Below are 17,751 nucleotides of genomic sequence, written 5' to 3'. Positions count from 1 at the left end.
AGGAGCCAAGTTCAAGGATGTCAACTCAAGAACACAGCAAGCCACTCAGTCAAAATGAACAACAGGCAGAGTGCTTCCCCTTTTTAAGACAGCTGTCCTCACCTACATTTAAATAAATTTCAGATAAAAACAGAACCAAAATATAATTCTCTAACGAGCTTCCCCAAAAGCTGTCTGGCTTGGGAAAGCTCAAACACACACTGAAGAGAAAGAACACCACAGAAAAGTGGGGGACAGCCCATGTTTTCTTCAGGACATTCACACACCAGTTGGGAAAGCGACTTCGCCAGTCAATTTCTATCCCTTATGCTTCTGGAAAACACTCTTGGGCAGAAAGAATTACAAATCCAGGAGAGCCCCGCCTTCTGTGTTCACTGCAAACCCATTTCCTCCAACAGCCCCCAAATATTTAAAGGATCCTGGCTGGAAGGGCAGCTGATGGGTCTCCCCCCCAAGGTGCCCTCTATCCCGCTACACCCGCCTTTACTGACTCCTGGGCCCTCTGGGCAGGGTGAGGCCCCGGCTACCCCAGAGCGGCTTGTCACTGGCCATGGGACCTCAGGCAGTCCTTACCCAACCCAGGGGAAGAAAGGCCCCCACCTTGTAGGGCCGTGGCAGGGGTTACATGTACAGTGTCCCTGAGATGCTGGGCACACAGCAGGTGCTCAAGCTTCTACCTTTCTGTCTCAGAAGTTCACCGTTCAAGATTCATGTGCACCTTGGGGGAGCGTGGTAGTTACCAAAGGTAGTTAATGCTGAGCGGTGGGTTTCAGGACTATGGTACAGCAGTGGGGTAAACAGAGGCTCCTTCAGACCCAGGGTTCAGGGGCAGCCCTGGAAGGCAGGGGACGGGAGCCCAGCAGCCCCCACAACACCCAGCTCTAGCTCTAACACTGGCCGGCACAAAGCTCTTACATTGGAGTCCATGTGAGATCCTCAGAGCTGGAAGGTGGGTTCCATTTCACAGATGAAGAAACAGAGGTTCAGAGAGGCTATCTGTCCTATTCAAGGTCACATGGTTAGGGAATGGCCAGATAAAGGGTTTTCTTTAGGGGCACCTGGGTGGCTCAGTGGGTTAAAGCCTCTGCCTTCAGCTCAGGTCATGATCCCAGTGTCCTGGGATCGAGCCCCACATCAGGCTCTCTGCTCAGTGGGGAGCCTGCTTCCTCCTCTCTCTCTGCCTGCCTCTCTGCCTACTTGTGATCTGTCAAACAAAAAAATAAAATCTTTGAAAAAAAAAAAAAGGGTTTTCTTTAAAACTCTCTCGGCATGATGAGGTTGGGGGTGGAGGCAGGGGTTCCTGGTACTTTTAGCTCCACCACTAACTCCTTCGTCCACTAGTTGTTTACCTCTTGCCTCTCTCTTTAGAAAAAGTTTTCAAGAAAAGGCAGGGAGGGAAACAGGAAGATTCTGAGACACTAAATTAGGGAAGTTGCCAATTTCTGGGCTCTGGCGTCCTCATCTGTAAAATGAGGCACTTCCTGCCTCAAGACCTTTGCACATGCTCTGTCAGGACCCCTTTCCCTGCCCCCTCACACCTGCGCACCCTCCTCCTTTCCTTTAGGCTTCGATGACAGTGTCACTCCCCAAGGGACATCTCCCCGTTAAATTTTTAATCTCCCTTGCAGCAGTGTATGCCTCTCCTTTGGGGGCACTGTCCCCTCTATCTGGACACACGCCTCACCATGAGATGGAAGATTCATCATTAATCAGCCGGCACCGAGGAGACAGTCAATGGTTTTCATTGTACGATGTTTCAAAAAACAAGTTCCTCTCGAGGCTCTGAGCTTCAGAAAGCACCCTCCTGTCCCCACCCATGGCCACGCTGTCCTCAGGTTCTCATCTACACAACAAGGGGAGGTGGACAGGGGACGTATTATTTTTCTGCCAGCTCACCTGTTCTCTGATTTTATCCCCTCAACCAACCAACCCACCAACCCAACACAACATCCTTTGTGAGTTCGGCGCACTGGACAAGTTTGCAGAACAGGTTCTGGAATTCTTGGGCCTCCCTTTCCCCATCTCCAGAATGACGCATTCAGGTCCAACCTTCTGGGCTCTTCCCACCCTCGACAATAGTGATTCCAGTAAGGAGGCTGCCTCCTCCCCTTGCCTTTTGCTGGGAGCAATACCTTGGACACAGGAAATGACCCCCAGCTTGTTGCTTGCAAGCATGGCTGGACTAACGCAGAAACAGAGTTTCTGAACCTTCTACTAAAGCCAAGACTCCATGCCCAAGACCTTTCTCCAACAGTGTGGGCAGGGCACCCTGTTGGTGCCCATCTGGACCTCCCTTGCCACCCCCACCCTGGAAGGTAAGACCCCTGGGCTCCGGCCCACACCCCATGTGACCACAGGGAAGCTCCCACCCCTCTCTCGGCCTGCGTTTCCCATCTGTTGAGTAACGGGCCTGGATGTGGGGGCTGCACTGGCTCCCGGCTCAATTCCAGAAGGCAGCGCGGTGCCACGATGAAGGGCACCATCTCCTCGCCTGTGTCTGGGTCCCCAAATCTCTCCTTTGCCATGTGGCCCCAGGAAATGTCTTCACCTTTCTGTGCCTCAATTTCCTCATTTGCAAAGCTGGGCGGTGGTTCTCTGGCTGATGAAAAGCCAGGCCTCCCGGAGAGCTCCCGGGCAGCATCTGAGGTGAGGAAATGCCCGGGGAGCGTGAGTGTTTGTTTCATTACCACTCTGGCTTCTGGATCGCTTCCCTTTCTCACCTTGTCCAGACCCTCCTACCGGCCCTGCCAGTCACGCCCGGCCCCGTGCCTCAGAGAAAGCCAATCGGCATCTCGGGTGCAGTGAAGCTCATCCCAGAAAGAGAAGTGTAGGGCCAACGGCAGAAAGTCCTAGCGTGCTTCCCCAAAGCAGATGGATTTGGGGGCCAGCTGCTACCCCAGGAAGGTCTGTGGGCGCATCCAGATTCAGCAGCCGGGGGAGGGTCCTGGGGCCCCCCTCCACTCACCCGGGAGAGGATGGCTGTTTGGGAAGATCGATGAGATGCAGTAGAAGATGCCAGGTGTGGGGTCAGCTCTGTTCCCGTCTCGGTCCTGAACATCACAGGTGAAGAGGAGGTTGGACTCAGTCATCACAGCCCCCGAGGAGCGGGCAACAGGGGACTCTGTCTGTCTCCTGTGAGAAGTGCTAGTCTCTCCCCTCCAGGGGCATGGGAGGGGTGGGCAGCGCTGCCTCCCTCTGCTCCTCACAGAGTGGTCCGGAACCACGCCCGGCCTCAGTTTCCTCACTGGCTGCTTCCGCCGGCTGCTGTGGGAATGAAAGGAGCCTGGGCTGACGTCCCCCAGAGCTGCGGCCCTCAGTGCTAAGCCTGCGGAAGGATGCTATTTTCTCCTGCACGAGGAGGCAAAGAAATTGACAGAATACTCATTTTACTGTATTTTAACAAAGTATCATCCACGGAGGATTAGAAACAGAGGAACAACGAAGGACTGACTGTTCTTCCACACTGTCCTAAGCCCTAAAGCCTGGTGCAGGAGACACAGGGTCACAGCCTGCCCCCTGCAGCTGCCCCGTGTGGCTTCAGTGGGTTCTGCGTTCAAGGTGGAGTCTGGGCTCCGATCCTGCTGGAACAACTCACCCAGGCAGACCCGCCATCCTGAGCCGAGAGCATTTCACCCAGTGGCAAATGCCATTGGCCTTGAAGTCTCGGCCGCCACGGCACAGGCTCTCTCAGCACAGTCCAGAAGGCTGGGCAGGAACCACTCATGCTGCTCAAGGAAAGTCCCTGGCACTTAGGGTTAAAAAAGCTGTCCGCAGAGGAAAGAATAAAACCGACGGTTCCCAAAACCCCTGCACTATCTCCCTTGACTGTCTGCATTGTGTGGATGGGGTGTCTTTCTCAGGGACAGACATGTTTTATTTTATTTTATTTTTAAAGATTGTATTTATTTATTTGACAGAGATCACAAGTAGGCAGAGAGGCAGGCAGAGAGAAAGAGAGAGGAGGAAGCAGACTCCCTGTTGAGCAGAGAGCCCGATGAGGGGTTCGATCCCAGGACCCTGAGATCATGACCTGAACCAAAGGCAGAGGCTTTAAGCCACTGAGCCACCCAGGCACCCGACAGAGATGTTTTAATAGTGGCGGAGAACCTTAGGGGTTTCCACTCAAACCCTTTTCTTTTGCAGCTAAAGGAAGAAGCTCAAGGAAAAATGCCCTTTATAGCAGAGGCAGGATTTGAACCCTCAAAGGCTCCTTGGCTTACTTCCATTCATTCTACGGATCCACGACTACGGAGGGCCTACGGCCCAGATGTGCTGTTCTAAGCACTGGGGACATGACGGGGAACCAAACAGGTTCTCTGTTCCCACAGAGCTCACATTCCAGTTGGTAAGCAAATCAAACTAATAATTATAATTAACGAATAATTAAGGATGTAATTTCAGGTGGTGGAAAGAGTCATAAAGCAAATAAAAGATGTGAACATGGGGCGCCTGGGGGGCTCAGGTAAGCATCCGACTCTTGATCTCGGCTCAGGTCCTGATCTCAGGGACCTGGGATGGAGCCCCAGGGGCTCCGTGCTCAGCAGGGAGCCTGCATGAGATCCCCTCTCTCTCTTTCTCCCTCTGCCCCGCCCCGCCAACCTCACGCTCACTCTCTCAAATAAATAAATATTTTTTAAAAAAGAAAAAAAAAAGTGTTAACATGTTTGAGACTGACCGTGGGGGCAGGGAGGGCTGTTTGGGAATCCTGTTTGCACTGGCCTTTCTCCGTGGTCCCCAGGGACCTCCCAAGCCAGGAGCATGCTGAATTTGGCTCATGTTGGCTTGCAAGAGCCAAATGCTAAATTTTCAGGAATTTGGCAAGTGAGTTGTTAAACACAGCCATCATTAAAAATTAAATTGTGTAACCTTACAATTAAATGATTGTATTATGAACAAAGGTAATCATCAAAACTCATCACTTCCTAATTGTTTTATTACATGGTATACCCTTGAGGTTATTTCCAACCAACCTTATGCAGACATGGAGGCAAGTGCTAACAGTATGCTCCCAAGTCCTTAACTGGTGGCTTGAAACTGGTCACGGTGGAAATATTTGTGGAAATTGGCAAATACCATGTATCAGGGCTTTTTCAATTCTCCAGGAGCTAGTCATGAAACATTCACCAGCCTGCCTCCGTGTCTAGATCTAACCCGGGTGTTCTATGTCTGTGGGAGTCTGTGTTCTTCCGGCCAGAGGGTGTGGTGGTGCAGCCCCAACTCTCCTGGGGATTGGGGGGTTGCGGGGGGGGGGGTGCCTCCAGTCACGGGGCCTGAACTTTCTCTTCCTTTTTTAAGGCTTCCCCAGTGAGGAAGGGAAGCCAGACTAGGATCTCTAAATGGATCTGTCTGTTCCTGCAAAAGAGCTGGTCTCTTCAACGGGACTTTTTGAGGGTTCATCCTGCAGTTGATTGAATTTTGGTCACTTAAGTCCTACTCCTACGGGAAGTATCTTGAGGCAGCAAAAATTTAAAGGAACCCTGCAGAGAATCTGTTTGTAGGAAAGTTTGTGGTCCACTTCTGACTTCTAGATTTTCCTAAGTTGGGTTTCCTTCCTTTGAGGGCACAACTGTTCTGGTAACAGCTGAGTGAAGTTACTTCCGCTGAGTGTAACGACAAGGGGAGGTTCCCATTTAAGAACACCACGCCACGGGGCACATTTGTCTCTAAACTCCGCCCCAGTCCACTCTGCACCACAGAATGCTGAGGCCCAGATGTTTGATAAGGTGACCAAGGCCAGGCTGCCCCTTTGAGAGCTCTCCAGAAGCCTTGTCCCTCCTGCAGCTATGGCCCTGTGACTCTCCTTAGGCCTGCAGGGTCCCGAGAGCACTGAGGGTGCCCCAACTCTCTCGTGGCTTTGGTGGACTCTGTGGCTTCTCAGCCTCGTGTCAACAATCACTTCCGGCCACCAGAGCAGAAGGGGCCAGACGCTCTCCCATCCACCCAGGTGTCCCCGGATTAAAGGAGCCTCTCCTGGGCCTGACCAGTTAGGGGGTTTGACATCGCAAAGAAGTGCACGAAGGTTCGGAAGCCTGTGAAACGTTACAGCAGTTCCGGCGGCGGCAAGAGCTAGAAGCAGCTCCTGGGCAGGACCCTAACTGTGTTGTTAGTGGCCCACGTCTACTGCTTCTGGTCAGCTTGGTGTTCTGTCCTCCCCAGGGATACTGTGAGCGGTAAAAGAAATCCTTCCGACACATGCCTTGTCTGCCTCTGCGATCTAGAATCTCCAGCTGTTGCTTCCAACCGTGATCTCTGCCCAGTACACATTCTCAGGTGCTACTCTGTATATTAACCTCAAACATTTACTGAGCACTTGCACGCCCAGAAAATAATTCTTAAGCACTCAGTTGAATTTGCGCATAGGAATATTACCCGGCCCTTCCTCTGCACAGCTCTGGCTAACACACGAAGACAGAAGTCGCCATACAAAATACCACTGCAGAGGCAACCACAGACTTAGTCAACTCAGTGCACCAAGACCCTGCCCCTGATTCGGAGAAGTGTCTTGCCCTCCCCACAGAAGCCGGGCAAGTCCTCTCGGGGACAGCTGGAAGGCCACTTGAGGACTCGCGGTTCCCTGAGGGAAGAGACAGGGGGGCAGCTACTGTTCTGCACACAGACGCTACCAACCCCAAAGTCATCCCTCCAGGCAGCAGGGCCGTCATGCCAGGCTTGCTGCCCTCTCTGGGTGCCTCTGGGCACCAAGGCTGTCCGGGTTCTGGAACAGCCAGCAGGATATCAGGATGATTGGTTCTTACGGCCTCTTCCCTCTTCCTGAAACACTTTCCTCTTCACCCTCTAACTCCTGTGGGGCTCGGTTTATAGGTCACTTTCTCAAGGAAGCCCTCCCTGACCACCTCTCCTGACAGGTGCAGGCCCCTGTGAAACCCACCCTGCGCTTCTCCTTCACGACTCTTGCTGTGCAGTCTTTCTTTTTAAAGACTGTCTCTCCAGCCGAATCCCAGCCTCCCTGTGGTCAGGGACTGTGTCTCTGATCGCTGCTCCCTCCCAGGCATCTAGCCCAGCACACAGCAGCTGCCCAGCAGATTCTGGGTCTGTGGATAACTGAGCGAATGAACTTATGGTGGTTCAGTGGCTGCTGAACGAATAGCTAATTTCAAAGCACGGTCTCTGGCACAGGTGCATCTCCTAGAACCACAGTCCCTGGTGTCCAGCTGGCGAGAAGGGGCCAAAAATGAGGACTCCCTCTGGGCACACGACTGCTTCTCCTTCTTGGCTTTTACTTTTGAGTGTTCATTGCCCAGGGTGGTTGGACTTGCTGGTTAACAGCAGGAGTTGCTCACAGAGAAGTTTGCTAGATCACGGCCCCAGGCCATTTTGCTGGCGGAGTTGGGGGCGGATTGTGGCCCCCAACCACTCTTCCCGCTGGCAGCGTGTGTGCTGTGTACAGGGGACGGCCAGATCAGCTCACGTTCAGCCCCGACTCTTCCCACCGTCCTGCCCCTAAGTGCACATTTATTTTAAAAACTTTTTTTAAGATTTTTTATTTATTTGACAGAGAGAGAGAGATCACAAGTAGGCAGAGAGGCAGGCAGAGAGAGGGGGGGGAGGAAGCAGGCTCCCTGCTGAGCAGAGAGCCTGATGTGGGGCTCAATCCCAGGACCCTGGGATCATGACCTGAGCCAAAGGCAGAGGCTTTAGCCCACTGAGTAACCCAGGCGCCCCCCTAAGTGCACATTTAAAAGCAAGTCTCCTGAAGACAAGAGCACCTAGCCCAAATGCAATTAAAACTTCCATTGAGAACTCATCCCAAGACCTGGCCTCTGTCTCCCGGCCTCGTGCAGACACTGCCTTTCACTCTCTCTGGATGATTTGTCTGAGCAGCACCAGGGAGCAGCCGTGTCCTGGGAGGCACATGGCTCTATGCCCAACACCCCAGAACCTTCAGACCCATCTTCGCTCCCCCTGCCTGTACCCCGCCAGGGTCTCCAAGCCACACCATGTCTGCAGCCGGGACTAGGCTTTCATGCCTCCCTTCTGCTATGGGTTCTTGAGAGATTTTGGCCGAAACATTAGAACTCCCATCCCTCGGTCCGCCCCTCCCTCCATAAAATGGGGACCTAATTTCTAATCTGCTGCCCTCACAGGGCTTTTGTGACCCTCAAGAAAGATGGAAATATGACTTCACTCTTCGAACTGCCGACTGGCATAGGGAACGCTAATAATAATTCTATAATTATTTTTCTGTTTTCCCCGGGGTTTTGCTGTCAACCCGAAGCCAGCTGATCTCTTCCAGGCTCATTCCACCCAACCTCTCAGCACTGTTCCGTCCTCCTGACAACATCCCCCCGGGAACCTTGCTCTGCCCCCACCCCCGCTTCCCCAGACCCTCCAGACCCTGGGCTCTCCCCCTCCCTCTCAGATCACTCGCTCTCCGAGGTGGGGGCTGGCCCAGGTGGGCGAACCACCATCTTTCCTGCCGTTCCCACCTGCCAAGCACTGGTGGCTCGAGAGAAAAGACACAGGCTGCACCCCCCCCCCCCACCACCAGCGGAGCAGGCTTTCCCCGGTGCACAAAACCCGGGAGCACACAGCTCCACCCTCCCCCAGCCATCACCACCTCTCCCTTATGAAACTCTGTTTGGCAACAAAAATGAGCAGAGTGGCTGCTGGAGCGCGTGTCCTGGCAACGTCCCCAGCCGGGTCCGCCAGCCTGCAGCCGAGGTCCGTGGCCTCCACACTGGGGCGGGACAAGCACAGCTGAGCACGTCAGCTCTCTGGTTGGCGATTTACATGACATAATTTTATTTCCTCTATTTTGAATGGACAGGACTTTTAGAATTCTTGGTTAAATACACAAAAAGACAACCCCTTTGCCTTCGGTACATGGACCCAATCTACATCACTTTGGCTTCCCCAACGAACTCAGCCAGCCTCCCTCTCCCAGGAGCAAAGATAAAACTTCTGGGAGAGGACCTTCAGCCCACGCCAAGCGGTGAGGGGCTCTGCTCCTCCTGGAGCCAGAGGACGGCCAGTAAGAATAGGAAGTCAGGCAGTGGGCCAACAGGGGCCACACTTCACCACCGGGGGAGCTCTCGGTCAAGGAAGAAAGGACTGACCACAGGTGACAAAACGTAACTGCAGGTTCCCCAGGGTAGCTGGGCAGGCAAGGGAAGGGCGGGGGTGGGCAGGGCAGCTCCTGACTCCTGGAAAGCAGGATGAAGAGACTGGCTTCCCAGAAAGGACGATGATCAAGCTGGGTGGTGAAGCATGAGTAGGAGTCTGCAGGTGGATTTGGCGAGGAAGTGAAGAGGGCGTTCCAAGCAGGGGTGGGCAGCATGGGAGAGAGCCCAGAGCCATAAAGCCAGGAGAAGGTTTCAGGAACTGAGGCCTGAGCAGAAATTCAAAGGGGAGGTGGGGGGTGGGTGGGATGAAGGGTGGCTGTGAGGGCAGCTGCCGCTCCTGCAAGATCCTGGCTGCCCCATAAAGGAACAGGGGCCTTATACCTTGATGGCAGAGTGGGGCCTGGGAAAAATCAAAACCCCAATCGGCTCGGTGTCTGGCAAGGCCCGGGTTCCAGTGACGAGATGTACTAGAGGACACGAGCCTGGAGCAGAGAGCACGGAGCCATGGCAGCAGCGGTCTGGGGGAGCGGACTGCCCCTCAATGAAGCAGGCTCAGCGGCGTGGAAGTACAGGACGACAAAGAGGTAGGACTGCCTGCCTGGACGGGGTCAGACACTTGGTTCCAGGGAGACTGCCAGACGGAGGGACCGTGTGCACAAAGCTACACGGACTTGAAAGCACACTGCCATGCCTGCAGAGAGTGCAACTGTCCCAAAGAGTAGACCGTGCAATGGGGACTCGTTCTGAGAGACTAAAAAAAAAAAAAAAATCAATGGAGACTTGTATTGAGTTATGAACAAATATGTGTGCTTAACTGGAGTGCTGTTCCCAGCATCATTCCCTGCCAGAGAGCAGAGTTAGAGACATACCCCCAAGATACGGCAGGTTCGATTCCTGACTACTGCAATAAAGCAAATACTGCTACCAAGTGAATTGAATGAATTTTGTGGTTTTTTTCATGCCTATAAAAGTTATGTTTATGCCACACTATAGTCTATTAAGAGCATTATTTCTTAAAAAAAAAAAAAAAAGAACAGCGTACGTGTCTTAATTTAAAAATTCCTTATTGCTTAAAAAAAAAAAATGCTAGCCAGTATCTGGGCTTTCAGCAATTTGGAATTTTTTTGCTGGTGGAGGAGGGTCTTGCCTTGATGCTGATGGCTACAGATCAGGGTTAACTGGTTGCTGCGGGTTGGGGTGGCTCAGCAATTTCTTAAAACAAGAAAAGAGGGAAGTTTTCTATATCAATGATTCTTGCTTTCATAAGTGATTTCTCTAGAGCACAAGATGCTGTTTGCTAATATTTTGTTCACATTAGAACTTCTTTTAAAATTGGAGTCAGTCCTCTCAAATCCTGCCTCTGCTTTAACAACCAAGTTGATGTCATGAGATTGCAGCAACTCAAATATAGGAATAATAAGAGTTTGTTGAAATAATGAAAACATTGCAAGAACTACCAAAATGTGCCACAGAGACACACTGAGCAAATGCTGTTGCAAAAAAAAAAAAAAAAGAAAGGTACAGATGGGGCACCTGGGTGATTCAGTCGGTTAAGCATCTGACTCTTGATATCAGCTCAGGTCATGATCTCAGATGCTGGGATGGAGCCCTGCGTGGTGGGGCTTCCTGCTCAGGGGGGCATCTGCTTGTCCCTCTGTCCCTCCCCCTTACTCGTGCCTATATATCCATCCATCAGTCTTCCTGACTTTGGGCCCGTTCAGAGCACGGGCTTTATGAGACACGCCACCCTTCCTTTCTTCCTCCAGCTCTAACCACAAAAATAACACCTACCGGATCGAGGCAGGTCCTTCAGCCTGCGTTCTGAAGGGAGAAGACACATGGAGCAGATGTGTCTGGCTGGCACCGGGAGCACAGCCACGAGACCACGTGGCCTCCTGCTCTGCAGCAGTCACATAAGGCAAACCATGAACTTTAGCGGCTGTCAGCTAAGACTGGAGGGTTGTTTGTTACACAGCACAGCTGCAGCAAAAACTACCCGATACACACGAGCCAGGTGAGATGAGAAGGGAGCAGATGGTGAAGAACCTTCCACGTCACGAAGGTTGTGCATGTGGAGGGTCAACAGAGAATTCTGTAGCTGATAAGCTTTCTCCCCTTCATTCACTCACATCCAGCCTCAGAAGTGGAGACATCCATCCTTCTTCCAAACCAACCTCCCGGCTCCCTCCTACTCCCCCTAGCACCTTGCTCTATCGGCCAACCTTCCCTCTCCTGGACTGAGTCCTTCCCCTGAGCCTCCATTTCCCTTGTCCTTTGCATCCTAAAATCCCTTCCTTCCCACTGTCTTTGGACAACTGTAGCTCAATCTCCCTCTGGCCTTTTCAAACAAATTTCTTGCAAGAGCTGCCTGTACTCACCATCTCTGCTTCTTTCACTCTCAGGTCTCAGCGATCTAGCTTGGCTGCCCTCCATTCCACCAAAACTACACCCAGCAGATTTCAGTTATCTCCTGACTGCCCAGTGCATTTTCCTGTCCTTACCTTCCCAGACAGTTCTGCACCATTTAGCATGGAGCCAAATACATTATCCCTGCCCTTGACCCAAACATTCCTCTTTATATATTCTCCCAGTGGTGCCATCATTCATCCAGTGACCCATGATGGAAAGCCAATATGAGATGATGAGTGCTATTCCATTCTTGTCAAGTCTGTAGTGTGGCTGAGACCTCCAAGAAGAGATGCTCAACGGGCAGTTAAACATGTGAATCAGGGACCCAAAACAGAGATGTGAACTGGAGATAAGATGATTGTCCTGCAGGCTGCATTTAAAGCCATAAGCATGGACGAACTTGCCACGTGTACAGAATAGGAGGACCAGGTCTTAAATCTCAGGTGATACACGGAGAGCTCAGCTGAGCCCAGAAATCCACACTCCTAAGGTCACAATTCCAACTACTGGCCTCCAAACTATTATCTTAGTCCATATTCTGTCCCCAGTTCATGCTGTCTCCTCCAACAACCTTTACAATTCCATTGTAAAAATAGAAGGTATGAGATACCATCACCCAGCCCCTAAAATAACTAAAATCAAACCACTGACACCACCAGACATCATCAAGGGTGTGGAATAATCACAAGCCTCATACATTTCTGGGGAACACTCCCACAAATGTCTACAAAAGGATTCTACAAGAAATTAAGAGCTCGACTGGAAATCACCCAAAATGTTCATCAACAAGAGACCTAATACATAAGCCAATTGTGGTATACCCATCCGGAATGTGTACTACTCAGGAATAAAAAGGGACAAATACTCATATATGTAGCAATACAGATGACCTTGAAAACCACTATGTCAAGTTAAATAAACCTGAGATAAACAGTACGAGTCCATTTACGTGAAGGCCAAGAGCAGCCAAAATTAATCAATGGTAATAAAATCAGAAAAATAGTTGCCTGTAAGGACAAAGGAAAATTAGTTTGGCGTGGGAACTTTCTAGGATGATGCAAATATTTACATTTCATTTTGGGTAGCAACAACACGGCCACAAACGACTGCCAAGACATGTTTGAACCGAACACTTAAGATCTGTGGATTATCCTTTAGTGAAAAATTAGAAAAATAAAATAATTTTAAGTATCTACAAAAAAAAAAACCCCACTAAACTAAAAAAGAAACTACAGTGCAGAAAACACACCTGTTTCAAATACGATTACATTTATAGTATGAAGGCCCAGTCTCCCACTTAATGCTCCCCCCTTTTTCAGCCCGTCTCCCCACCCCTCACCCTTGCTCCCATCTTAATGACATCTGTCCATTAGCCATTTTTTTTAATCCATCATGAGAGATAACATAATGTACAGAGGACAAGATGTAGAGTCAGACAGAGCTGCAGTCCAATCCCAGCCTCGAGTTAAAAGCTGAATGATGGGGAGTGGCCTTGGCCCTTGGCCTCTCTGAACTCCCCACCCTGTCTGGCTGGGCTCAGATGGGGCCAGCTCCTGCTGAACGCGTTTCTTTTTTATCTCAGCCTGTGAAACCACGTCCCATGTGCAGTTCCACAAAAGTCGTAAGGAAAAACAAAACAAAACCTCAGACCATGCGATTCTTCCAGGAGCAGGAGATGGACCTGAGGCCCTGGAGTTAGGGTCCAAGCGAGCCGGTGCTAACAGCTGGCCGAATGGCTGCCCAGGGCCAGGGAAAGGGGCTCCCGGCCCAGGACTCGGGGGACAGGTTTCCTGGCAAGGTCTGGCCATCAGACTAGTCACACTAGTCACACTAGTCACTTTGCACACCTCGTGAATCAGTTTCTCCACTCAACACGACCAACTCAGACTGGATCTGAAGAACGTGATACTAAAAACAGCCCCTGGGGTTTCCCAATATATAGAAGAGATAAAGGCTTCTAGAAGGAAACTTGGTTCGTCTGAAAGAAGGCAGGGAGGGGTCAGAGCCCTGCCCAGGAGGCCCTCCTCCCTGACTATTGTGCTAGGCAGCCAGGACCTCAAGACTCCCAGAGGCACAGCCCGAAATCTCTCGGACTAGGTAAAAAGGTAAAAACCGTAGGGACTTTTTCAAGCTCTGCTTTCTTCAGTCATTGAGAATCTGCCACTTGCAGCAATAACCGAGATCTGCACCTGCCCCCCATCTGGTGCTGTAGGTAAGGTAAACCTAGCAAGAACTTGGAACAAGATAAAAGTCCTTGCTTAGTGTATCCACAAAGGCACAGAAGGGCAACAGAATAACCATGTCCCCACCCAGCACGGCTCACACAGGCCCCTCCGCACTGGCATTTTCTTACTCAGAACAGCATCCCCATTTCATAGTTGCAGAAACTGAGGCTGCCCCTGGGCAAGCGTCGCCCAGCTAAGAAGCAGTGAGGCCCGGGCTCCCCGGGGCATCTCCTGCCTCCTGAGACGTACCTATTTCCAGGTAAACGGAGGAGACAACGAGGCCTGTGCAGGAGCCAGAAGGCGCGCAAACGACAAGCAAAGCCACGGAAGCAGCCGCCGGGTCTCCTCTCCTTCCTGGGCGAGGGGGCGGGGAGGAGCCGCATTGACACCCTCCTCGCCTTCCTCCTGCTTCCCGCCTGCCAGCGGGAAGATTGGGAAATCTCAGTTCGTCCTGCTTTCTCTCCTCCAGCGCTGACAATTTTTTCCACTTTACTGTTTTATTGGATGCCTTTCAAGAGTTTGTGCAATCATTCTGTTTAGCTGTTTTTCTGCCATTTTCAAAGGCGGGTGGTGTCCCTTTCTAGCAGCAACGGGGTAGTTTGTAAAGTCGAAGGGACCCTGTCTCCTCCCTTCAACCCAGCGCAGCAGGCCCTTTTGCTGCCAAAGTTACAAATGTTTGAAACTTTCCCCGCGCAGCGCCGGCTGTTTGGCTCGGTCCTCCCTCTCGGACCACTCCCCCTCTGTGCTCTTGCTTTCAGGGGCTCGCCCGCCCCTCGCTCTACCTTCCCAGGCTCCCTCTTCCCAGGGGCATCCTCTTACCGTCCGGTCCTGGGCCAGAGCCATCTTCTGTCCCGCCCGACAGGAGGGGACAGACCCCTCACTCCTTTCCAGATTCCTCAGGGACGGGGGTCCTACCGCCGTGCCCTCCCCCAAAGCCTCCTCTCTCCCGCCCGCATCCCGCGGACCGCGTGGGGAGAACCCCACCCGCAGCCCCTCTGGCGAGTCTGTAGGCTGGGCAGAGGCAATGACGGGGACAGGATGCAGACAGGGACAGGATGGGGACAGGGACTGGGGCAGAGTGATAGCGACAAGAACAAAAGCGAGGACACAGGCAGGGCAGAAACAGGGCAGGGCCGGAGCGGTGGCCCGCTTCTCGTCCCCGCCGCCCCCACGCCACGCCCGCAGCCCCTGGGCCGCCGGAGTCCAGCTCCGGCTGCCCCGGGGCTCGGGCGGCGCCCCGCGGGACCCACCTGATCCGCAGAGCCCGGGCGCACGGGGGGAGCTGCACGGAGCCTCGGCCCCCGGCCCGGCGGCGCCCTCGGCCGCCCGCACAGTCGCCGCGCCGCCTCTGCCGGAGCCCCGCGGGGCGTGCCGGGGCGGGGTGTGCAGCCTGCGCTCCGGCGGGCGGGCCGCGGGGCGCTGGCCCCGGGCGGCGGGCGGCGGGCGGAGGGCAGGGGCGCGCGCGGGAGCCGGCGAGCGCTCGACAGCGTTGGCGCTCCCCGCCCGGCGCCGCCCGCGGCCGTGTGTGCAGAGCCGGGCCCGCCCCGGACACTGGCGGCCGGGAGGCCGGCGGCGCGAGTGCGTGAGTGCGGGTGCGTGTGAGTGTCTGCGGGCGGGGAGGCGGGGGTGTCTGTTTCATTTTCACTCAGGCAGAAAAAAGCCTGCAACCAGCAAAAAAAGAAAAGAAAATCCCTGGTGACGGTGGCTGGGCCTCTTTGCCATCTCGGGCTGCACGTGGTGGGGGTGGCGGGGGGGAAGGGGGGAACTCGGAGCTTCGGAGAGTGGGGTGGGGTCTGTCACCCCGTACTGCAGGGAGGGGCCTCGGAGGCCCTGGCGCGCCGCCAAACCCTGGGGAAGCGGAGAGCCTGGGAGGTCTGATCCACCATTTGTTTCCTGGGGAAGGAAGAGCGCAGATGGGCGACAGCGACAGGCGGGCGGGCTGCAGCCTTCGCGGCTCTTGCCGGAGCCCCCCAAGTCCTGAGCTCCGGAAGTGGGGGCTGGTCACTGGGTATCTGGTGCGGGTCCTGCCCACGCGCCTTGACAGACTCCCGCCCAAGTTTCTCAAACGCCCTACACACTCCCTGGGGTTCTCCACTGGAATTATTTAAAAAGGAGCACCCCCCCCCACCCCAACAACATCTATTGGAGAGTTTGTACCTCTGCGCCCGGTATGACGGGCGGCTACTCCTGGTCAGTTGGTGTAGGCACATCCGGCTGCCCTCCCTTAGCTTGCCCGCTTTGAGGAAGACAACAGGCGTCCTACTCCCCCTCTGGGGCCCACCACCAGGTTTTTTGCGGGTGAACGGTCAAAACTTCCTTTTGCTCGGATCCTTTGCCATTGAACGTCAATTTGAAGGACTGGGAAATCAGCTTCTTAAATATTTTAATGCATTGGAACTATACTTTGACACCAGGGAAGTGGCACAAAGCCTGGGTGTAATGTACAATTTTAATTGTTTCATGCTAACCAGAAGGGAACAGAAGCCTGGTTGGATCCTTGGAGGACACACAGAGGCTGTCAGTGGGCCAGGTGCCTGTCTTCCAGCTTGGAAGAATGAGATTTCCTGATGGGTCTGATGTGGGAAAGAAAGGCAGAAGGAAATGCAGATAAAATTAAATGTCCTTATAACCTATTGCCCATTAACAAATACTTGAGACAGGCAGAATATAACCTTCCTCCAGGAAGCTCCTTACTGTCTTAATGTTAATGACTTGCTAGAGGGAAAAGCAACCTTAGCTTGACAATCCAAGGCCTCTGGTAGCCTGTGAGTCTTTGGCACCTGAAAATCCTTTTGGAACTTCCATTATCTTGACTTCCACCAGCCCCACAGTATATAATCTTGTTGCTCCTTACAATCCCAGGGCAGTAGCTCCTTCTGCCCATGGCTTCTGTCCCCACACTTTAATAAAACCACCTTTTTGCACCAAAGATGTCTCAAGAATTCTTTCTTGGCTGTGGACCCCAGACCTCACCAGCACCAGGCCTCCAAAAGCTACAACGAACAGTCCAGTGGAGTGAGATGGTGGGAGAAGGAAATCATCAGCCCCACACAGCAGCTCAGGAATGAGGAGCTCTCCGGCAATCAGCACAATGGGTCCTTTGCTAGAGCATAAATTGGGCCATTATTGTCTTTGGTGAACACACTTGTAGTCAGTAGTAAGTATCACCATAAATATACAATAAGTAATAAGACACTAAATGCATTATTTCCGTTTCTCATTAGTGCATTGGGGAACGCATTGTTTAAGTTGCTCAGCCCATCAAACTGGATTATAAATGAGGATTTTTGTTTTTGTTTTTAAGAAAACAATGAAGGTAACTCTGACCGTGGTTCAAGGGATGGCTCATCAAGATCAAAATCAAAAGACGATGACACCGGAAACATAAAACATGTAAAAACATTACTCTGCTACTGTTAAATCCCAATGTCAGCCATTGGATTTCAGCCATACCTCATCAGTTGCATTCATTAAATGTTGTTAATTTGGATTTTCTTGGTTTCACAGTTGGGTGTCTGTTTCCTTAGAAGATTTGTTGGGCTTTATGGTTGATTTCTAGAGCTGTGAGCTTGAGGAACTCATGCTTAATCTAGTTTTATCGCTATTTCTGGAACCATAAGATAAATATAACTTAAGTCAGCAGTGTGGGTCTGGAAGTTTTGTTTTGCTTTGAGAGGATCCGTGTAGTTCTCACAATTTAACCTCAGTTCTACTGACAATATCTGAGCTGGAAAACACCTTGAAAACTCTACTCCCTGGGCTTAGGGTGGGAAGTTCTAGGTTTAAGTCTTTAGATTAGTCATTCTTCTCTTCGGAGTTTCATTTGCCTTATATGCAAAATGGCGTAAGATGACTAGATCTTGGGGGAGGTAAAATCAAAGTTGGTGGCCTTGGAACGTGCTGCCACGTCCCAGGAATGTGAGACTGGATTCATGGAGGGGAGGGGTGGGTCAGGTAGGCAATTGGCTAGCGCTGACCACTTGTGGGCTTTGCTGTAAGCACTCTAGCCATACCTGAACCCCACCCTCTTAATC

At 52.4% G+C, this 17,751-nt stretch overlaps 1 protein-coding gene and 1 long non-coding RNA gene across 5 annotated transcripts in view; one reads left to right on the top strand and one right to left on the bottom strand.

Annotated features, from left to right (window-relative positions):
* LOC116571101 (N-acetyllactosaminide alpha-1,3-galactosyltransferase) overlaps nucleotides 1-15,371 on the bottom strand; it is a 53,012-nt gene extending 37,641 nt beyond the window's left edge. The window contains exons 1-3 of one of the 4 annotated variants that reach the window (XM_032308856.1): nucleotides 14,968-15,052; nucleotides 13,967-14,133; nucleotides 2,966-3,264 (exon numbers count right to left, since the gene is read on the bottom strand). In XM_032308856.1, coding sequence (XP_032164747.1) covers nucleotides 2,966-3,264; nucleotides 13,967-14,100 — 433 coding nt within the window. In that variant the 5' untranslated portion in view covers nucleotides 14,101-14,133; nucleotides 14,968-15,052. Of the gene's footprint in view, nucleotides 1-2,965; nucleotides 3,265-13,966; nucleotides 14,134-14,536; nucleotides 14,890-14,967 lie in introns of those variants that run through there. The other 3 variants (XM_032308855.1, XM_032308854.1, XM_032308857.1) reach the window with 3 other exon arrangements.
* A 909-nt stretch (nucleotides 15,372-16,280) lies between these two features.
* On the top strand, nucleotides 16,281-17,223 carry LOC116571105. The gene is made up of 2 exons (XR_004277709.1): nucleotides 16,281-16,874; nucleotides 17,022-17,223. It is a non-coding gene; the product is annotated as an uncharacterized LOC116571105 (long non-coding RNA).
* Nucleotides 17,224-17,751: the final 528 nt, after the last annotated feature.

The sequence above is a fragment of the Mustela erminea genome, chromosome 12 (genome assembly GCF_009829155.1).
Source record: "Mustela erminea isolate mMusErm1 chromosome 12, mMusErm1.Pri, whole genome shotgun sequence".
Taxonomy (NCBI): domain Eukaryota; kingdom Metazoa; phylum Chordata; class Mammalia; order Carnivora; family Mustelidae; genus Mustela; species Mustela erminea.
Note: the sequence above shows the minus strand (reverse complement) of the source record. Positions and strands in the feature narration are given on the sequence as shown.